This window comes from Serinus canaria, chromosome Z (assembly GCF_022539315.1).
Source record: "Serinus canaria isolate serCan28SL12 chromosome Z, serCan2020, whole genome shotgun sequence".
In the NCBI taxonomy this organism is placed as follows: Eukaryota; Metazoa; Chordata; class Aves; order Passeriformes; family Fringillidae; genus Serinus; species Serinus canaria.
In genome coordinates, this window is record NC_066343.1 from 32,098,386 (window position 1) to 32,106,651 (window position 8,266).

The following is an 8,266-nucleotide window of genomic DNA, read 5'->3' on the forward strand; positions in this document are numbered from 1 at the left end:
ACTCATACAAAATACTGACACTTGGTTTGTTTTCCTGTATCATAACGGAACACGATAAACTATCAGTACTGTTAAAGGCACATTCACTCTTGTTACTTTTGGAATGCTAGCAAAACACTGATTTGGTAAGAATTCATAGCATTTCCAGATCCTGACACCCTGAGACACAATTGTTCTCCACTGTTTTGCTTTTGGTTACAACCACCTGCCTCAAAGGGCTATCAGATGCTTGCAAATAGATTGAAATGGGGGAGGGCAGGGGAAGGGAGATGCTTGGAAAAAAGTTTTCCACAGCTCTGCATTTAACTAGCCTTACTTTAAGAATAACGAATTGCCACTTAGGTGCCTAAAGTCAAATGTGTTTTCAAAGATCCTCTATGGCTAGGCATTCACAAACCAAGCACCAAAAAGTTTTTGTAAAAACTAATTGACTCTGATTCAGTAGAGGAGATGAAAAATGAGCCGCCCCAAATAGTGAGTGCTGAACTATTCTGAAATATCAGCTGCATAGGATCTTTTCTCTTTTTATTACTTATTAGTGCTGTTTCAAACTGCCTCATTCAACCTTTTTCCCCCCCTCCTTTTTCAGTTACTGCTTTTCCAGAAATCTGAGAAGCCCATGATTACAAATAGACAAACTTAGATTTAAGGGTTAGCTCACAAGATTTGCCAAAGGTTAAAGTTTTTAAATCCATGCATAGCTTAGCAGGCTCTGGCATTTCTACATGAAAGATAAAAATTTTATTCAGCCTTCCCCAGCCAGCAATATTTGCACAAAGTTCAGAACAGTTTCTGGATTTATTTCACAGGGGAATGTCTTTCTATACACAGGCAGTATTTACTGGACAACTGTACTGGTATGTTCTCACCATTCTGTTTGCATTCCCATGGCTGCAGTCAAGTGGTACTTCTAGTGTTAATTCAAAAAACTTTGAATGGTGACTAATCTCGTTTATTCAAAAAAAACATGAATGCACTCGCATGCTTTTTAAAGGATTCACTCTCAAAATTGCTCTGAAGATTGTGTGGAATGTTTGGAGAATGCAGGCATTGCACACCGGTAGAGAGGCTTTCCTCACAGAAAAATGTACAAGCATACCAGCAGCACATAAATGTTTTGGATTGGAAACAACAAAAGAAGTTGTCACTCCTTCTAAGCAATAGTTTAGAAGTGGACTGGTTTTGTCAGAAATCACAGCTTTCATTCCATCTCCCAGACTCTTGTCTTCAATTCATGTTGAAACAGTGATCAGTCTTCTGATATCTCTTTATGAGTACTGAATATCAATTTAAATTTAGCAGCTCTCAGATTGAGCTCTAATCCTCCCAACCAAGCTCTCACCTGCAGCTTGGTCTTTAATATGATAAAAAACATTTCTTCCTCAGCAACCAAGCCTGCTTCCAGGATACAGTCAAACGTTCTGCTCAGCCACACTCATCTGAACTCTGGGCTGTTTATTCTGTCAAGCAGTCTTCAAGCTCTGGCATTTTATCCAATTCTAAATTAAACCCACCAGGAGATACTTATTTTCTATGTCAATGACCACAGCCTTTCTACTTCGGGCTCTGTGAGTGCAGATGTGTTCAGAACAAGGCTGCTGAGGTCACTTCACTGAAATGATAATTGAGACCCAATTGATGGTCTTCCCTCTTTCTTCCCTGTGTTTTGGTGCCGGATGCTTGTGGAGCCTTGCTCTTTGTACCACTAGAGAGTGGCTGACAAAACCCTAGGCCAGAGTTCGCAGCACTATCACGTCTTCACACACATAAGGTGTTTTCCTCAGAAAGGCTTCACATCTTCTCACACTTTGTCCTTTCAAGCCCAGCAACCTCACCCTAGTCTTCTAAGCAGAACCCTAGTCTGCTAAGCAGAACCACCTGAAAACTTACATTCCCCAAGATGTCTGGAAATGACAAAGGGGCTGGGCTGATGTGCTGGTACCCCACCTTACTGACACAAACACAGCTCCCACAGAGGGATTTTTCCAGGGCTGACTCCTTTCTCTCAGTGCACTAGCCCCACATTATGCAGTCCAAGACTAGAGCTGGGTAGGCAGAAGGTTGGGCTGACACAGGGACAAGGGCCTATTCCCAGCCCCTGTGCTCCTCCTCTAACAGCACCTTACATCAGCAGCAGTGCCTCTGTGAGGGGCAAGTCTGGGAACCTTGGGTGCCCAGCCTCAGCCTTCCTGCAAAAGCTTCCTCTGCCCAGGCTGGATGCATTTTCAGTGTGCTGGCAATGCTCTAGGAAGCCCTGCTGGCAGATTTGTGGAGCCTGTCTGCACACTCAGTTGGCACGGCAGTACACTGACATAACTTGGAGAAAAGCTGTAAGCTTCTGTCCATTTATAATATCCTCTCTTCAGTCTTCCATGCCTTGTATTTATCATGGTCCAGAGTGCCCTGCTAAAGGAAAACCTAGTCACTCTGGTCATGACACAAGCCAGACACTATCAGTTCATTCAAGAGCACTTGTAGCAAAGGGGAGTAAATGTGCTAAATAATTTTAGTGAGAAAGAGATCATACCAACATGGACCTCCCCAAACTTTTTAACAGAGCCCAGACTTCATCTAGGTGATGGAAAACATGAAGATTTTTTTTTTTTGTGTTAACACTGTGCAGGTGAGCAGAGAAGACCAAACCTCCTTCATCTTTCTCTTTTTTTTTTTTCCCCAATAACTGACTTTCTTGTCCAATAGCAGCTCTGGAGTTTCTGGATAAGTTATGACAGAATATGAAAGATTTTCTTATACCCTTTCTTCCCAATTAACAAAGCTGATTCTCAACCCACTGAGGAATTACCAATGCTTCCAGACCCAGGATGGAAGTGCATATGATATACTTTGACAGCAAAGGCAAACTAAGTTGCAAGGAGTTTTTGTCAGAAAAAACTACACTAAGCAAAAAGCTGAACACCTCCTAGGATTTCTGTGCTAGTGCCAGATCTTAAAGCTGAGGACTGTCTGAAAGCCACTGCTCTTCATGAGGAAAACCTTAAGTGGATGAAAACTCTGTGTAGACAAGAACACAATAGAGAAGAAGGTAATTCCTGACATAATTCAACAAAGAAAGCTGGTAACTAAAAGCAAAACTGTTTCATAACCTCTCAGACTGCTCATCCTAAGCACACCAAATGACAACAGGTATGCAAACCTATATTAGCAAAAAGGAAAACTGCAGTCCTGTCAAAGTCAGAAGGCCTTCATAGAGCCCCCAGTCAGTACTGTTAATCAATATGAATAGACTAATAATTAATTCAAGCTCTAATATGCTTGAACAGAGAGAATAAAAACCCATGGCTTGACATGCAAAATTGCTCTCTTGTTACTTTTTACATTAACCACTCTTTCTGCTCTTTCTCTTCTAAGTATCAGTTCTAGCTCTAAATGCCCCTCAAACCAGGTAATACCCTTAGGTAACACATTAGATAAAATCTGTATGACATTGTCAGTGTGACATTATCTGATCCAGAGTCAAATTTACAATCGTGTGTTATGCTGTATTTAATTTTCCTTTTGGATTAGCTACACACCTGAACTATCCTGCCACATACTCTCATCTTGGAAGGAACAGGATTTTTATTACATAAGATAGAAGAATGTTCAGTTCTTGCCCACACAGGAAACTTTTGACTAGTAATGTCAGGTATGGATGAAGGTGTACTCCTTCATACCTATAAAAACATACCGGTGCTCTGGAGACCTGAGGTAAGCACTTGCCAGAAAACTGGATTATTTCTGGTCCAAACACTGACATATTTTAGCTTAGTAAAGACTTAGCCTTCTGGAGTTTTAGCAAAGCCTTAGGAGCTGGCATGATCGGAATCCTGCCCTGATGAATCTCAATCTACATTCGCTACTCTTCAGATTTTCAGGTAAAAACACTCACCATGGCAGACATAATCAGACCACCAGAACTGAGAATTAACCACCCTTAGATACCTAAACTTAAGGTGCTATTTACTAGCATGGATTTTTCTGCTCTTCTAGCTCCCCTCTACAGAGAAAGAAGACCATCTCCCCAAAAATCTCTGCCTAGTTTAGAAGCTGACTTGGTTGGATTACTCAAAAAATATGCCTTCTGGTTCACAGCTCCTTTCACTACTCCCTCAGCACCCCACTCCACTGCAAAAGGAAAACTGCACAACAGGACAAAGAAATTACTCCTACACAAATGGGATGGGATGCTATAAAACTCTCAGATGCACAGTGAGAAAACGTGTGTCTCCTTGACAGATCTTTCCTATCACAAATTGTCCAACTTGTCACTGTCTTCCTGTTTTCGGTCAGACACAAAACAAACAAAAAGCCTTGCAAACAGCCCAGCTGTCACAGATAAGTTTGCCAGAGGTTTTAATGTTTTAATGCCAGAGGTGGTCAGTTTTAGCAGGAGATGCTTACAATGCCTGCATAGTGTAACAGCATTATAAAAATCTGGTGAAAGAGAAAAAGAAGGTCAAAAGGAGTGTTTGTCTCTATCTTTGAATAACAAGGGAAACCTCCTGTGCTGTACCTGAAACTTGTTTACAGCCACTGCTGAGCAGAAGCTGGGCGAGCTGTGTATCCAAACAACCTAGAGAAGAGGATGCATTGGGCAGTACTAGTTTGTAAAAATTAGTAGCCCAAGGGGATATCTGCTGCTGTTGAATCACACATATCCTCCCTGAGGGCTGATGATTGAAATCAAGAGCAGCACTATGTTGGCCATGATGCACTGAGCAAAATTAATGCAGGTATATTTAGAAAGTTTTACCCTATTAGGCTTTATGTTAATTTGGCTGTTGGGACAGGAAAACAACACAAAGGGGAAAAAAATACACAACCAAACAAAAATCCCAAAACCAAACCACAGGCGATTGACTGCTCTTCCCAGGCTTCTTTCAAAACAATTTCTCACAAAACCCCAAAGAATTCAAATGCAGCTATACACTGCTGTTGCAAAAAGCTAGAAGTATCCATAGATACTGCCAGGCTTTCTGATAAACTAGGTGGCATAACACAAGGTCTCTATGAAAACCATCATGCACTCATATGTGTTTGTACTGCACTAGGAGTCTTGATCTTGACTGGGGCTTTGGCTGACAGAGATAAGTAACCATGGCAAGTGGGGCAGCACGCTCAGTTGAGACCCTTCTCTTGGGTCCTGCTTCTGCACACCTACGGAGAACAAGGGTATCACCGGCATGAATTCTTGTGCTTAATACTGAGAAGGCACGAGAGGAACAACACGTGCTGCTAAGCGAGCGAAATGTCCTCTCTGATCATCCCTGAGTAAATAGATGCAAGTTTAGACAAAATACCCCATATGAAAGTTGGCCATCTGTTCAACTACGCTAAGTGATTCCTGGGGAAAGGAAGGGAGAGAAAACGTGTTTTGTAACAGGAGAGACAGCCTCACGCCCTCCAAAAAATGGAGGGAGGGGGGGAAAAATATGAAGAAAGCAACAGCTGACCGAGAGCCTCTCAGGATTTCGGGGCCAGCGGAAGGGAAATAGGGCAGCAGACCGAACGGTGGTCGGACAGCCGAGAGGCTCCCGGCAACGCCGCCGCCTCCGCCGCTCCGGGAGCTCTGCGAGCAGCCGCGGCGGGGCGCGGAGGTTTCGCCGAGCCGGGCAGGCTCAGGTTAGCTGAACAATTGTTCAGCTGCCCGCTGCCTGCGGATCGACGGCCGCGGAAAGGGCGCGGAAGGTCCGCGCGGGGCAGGCCCCGCACCTGCCGACGGGCTTACCTGTGGTAGACCCGGGCGCCTCGCCCTCCTCCGGCGGAGCGGGCTTCTTGCCGGGCCCCTTGCCTTTCCTGCCCTTCCTGCCGTTGCCGGCTTTTTTCCTCTCGGCCATCCCGGCTCCGGCGGGCACCGCGCTCCCCGCTGCCGCCGCCATCCCCGCGGTCACCCCCTCTGCCGCCACCGCGGTCGCTGTCGGCTCCCGGAGCGCCCGAGGCTCCAGCATCGCTCTTGCCTGCCGCTGGGACTTGCAGCCGCGAGTTCCTTGGAAGTTTTCGGAAACTCCTCTTCGGGCCTTTTTTTTTTTTTCCTTCACCCCCCCTCCCTCCTTCTCCACCCCCTTTTTTTTTCCTCTCCCCCCCCACCCCCCTCCAGCTTTCCTTTCTTCACTACTACTACTACGAATAAACTCCAGCCCAAAAACACACCCCCTCGCCACACGCCTCACTAACGCCCGCCCCGGAGCCTGCACGGCCCCCAGGGTGCGGGGCGGCCCCGGCCCCAGCCCCAGCCCCAGCCCCAGCCCCGGGGAGGGCACAGGCACCGCGGCCCCGGCGGGGCGGGGCGGGCCGGGGCCGGGGCCCGGCAGGGCAGGACGGGGCGGTGTTGCAGCTGGAGCCGCCCCGCCGGCGGGCCCTGCCCGGGGCGCGGGTGGCTCTGTGGGCTCGCCAAAGGGGCGAGGCTGGGGCCTTCCCCGGTGGTCCGGGTGGCCCCGGCGTGGGGTCGCAAGAACTGTGAGGCGGGTGCGGTGTTCATCGGGATACTGATATGCTGCCACTTAGGCACCTGCTCAAGCTGAGTTTTTCGCTTAACCTGCGAGGTTACCTGCAGTGCCGACTCCGTTCCGACGGCGGGGGATGCTCAGGGGACGGAGGGTCTGCAAAACTAGCGTGCGCTCTCGCACCTGCTGATTTGCAAGGAGGTCCAGTCCCGGGGAGCTCTCATTGTTCTCAGTGTGCGTCCTTTTCTACTTTGGTACCTTCTCATGGGGCTGGTCCCGGAACCACCCGTTCTCGCAGCTAACAGTTGGTCAGGCAAAGCCTTGCTGCAGCCCACAGAGAGAAACTGCACCAAATACAGCCATACCCAATACAACTGTGACGTAACTGATAACAGTGTGAAGGCACCAAACTGAACTCTACCATCAGCTGGAAAACTTCAGGAATCTGTGTATAATTGTTCAGCTAACTTGAGCAATAGTTCCTGATGGTAGAGATAGCTGCTACCTGTAGGACTTACACATTAAAGGGTGGAAAACAGAATACTCAGAAGTTATGGAAAAGATCTATACAAAGTACTTGAAGTCTCACAATGGAGGGTCTTTCCTAGAAAAGTCATGCAATGTGGAAAAGCAGATTGAGTCATAATCTAAAACTGGGTGATTCCTTGTTTTGAATAGAGTTGTACATGTGCCTTAGACATCAAACAATGACCATCATGCACAAAAGACGTTTTAAAATTCTTTTTCTGTATTCTTGGACTGAAGACATTAAAAGGATCTTCCCAAATCACGCCTAAAAAAGACAAAACAGTGAAACCCTATATATACTGAGTTCCTCATCTTGGCTGAAATTTTTTAATTCAGTTTTTTCAACTTACTCTACTGAAGCAGGAAGATTTTGAAGAAGCAGGAAGATTTTGAAGAAGCAGTGGCTGGCCAGCATTTTAGTTTTTCAGCATTTGGACTTTGAAAACAAAAACAGTTAAAACCCCCCAATGTTGGTATAAGTCCTTATCTGTGTGGTAAAAGAAGAACGGCAAACAATATTGACTGCAAAACATCAAGGCAAAAGAAAATATACTTCTAAAGTGGCCTGGTGATACAACTTCAGTGAAAAATCAAGTCAAGGTGGGGACGAGGAGTAAAGGGAGAAGATATGCATACAATTCTTGACACAAAAAGTTACAGGTGCATTAGAGTCACATTTTGGGTTTCTTGGCAGGCGGCATTACGACATCCTTTCTCAAGTGTGCTGAAATGAAGTTGAGCTCCAGGCATCGCGGGGAGGAAAAGCGAGCCTCACGGAAGAACAGCTGAAGATGGGGAGACAGCACTGGCGGCAGTAGCTCGGTTTTTCCTTAAGGGGTCACTACTTAGCAAGGAGGGAGCCTGCAGCGAGATGTAAGGGACTCGGCTAACAAAGTGTACTTTTAAGGAATCTCGAAATAACCTGGTGTTCTGTGCTCTGCGAAATCTAAATACTCAACCATTATGTTCAGGCTGTGTTCATCAGTATTAAATCATCATTCCAGGGAGTTATCAGCACTGAGGCACCATGAGCAAGACGCAGGGTGAACCCCCACCAAAGACGCTGTTTTTGAGGGTGAGATGCTGCAGAGGGACACCAGCAGCCCGAGAATGCATTCAAAGTGGCAGCCTAAAAATGAAACTCCAGACGAATTCCTGCACCTTGCCTTTCACAAGTGGGAAATTTCTCAGAAAAACATCCCAGAATTTCTGTTCCAGAAAAAAGCCTATTATTCCAAGAAGAAAGATTGCAATTCATTTTATACAATGTGTCATAGATCCACAGCTGAAGGGTG

The 8,266-nt window shown here is 46.1% G+C and overlaps 1 protein-coding gene across 3 annotated transcripts in view; it reads right to left on the bottom strand.

Moving 5' to 3' along the window:
• Window positions 1–6,025, bottom strand: part of NRG1 (neuregulin 1) — a 176,215-nt gene extending 170,190 nt beyond the window's left edge. For all 3 annotated transcript variants that reach the window (XM_050987240.1, XM_050987239.1, XM_050987238.1), the window contains exon 1: window positions 5,729–6,025. In XM_050987240.1, coding sequence (XP_050843197.1) covers window positions 5,729–5,948 — 220 coding nt within the window. In that variant the 5' untranslated portion in view covers window positions 5,949–6,025. The remainder of the gene's footprint in view (window positions 1–5,728) is intronic.
• Window positions 6,026–8,266: the final 2,241 nt, after the last annotated feature.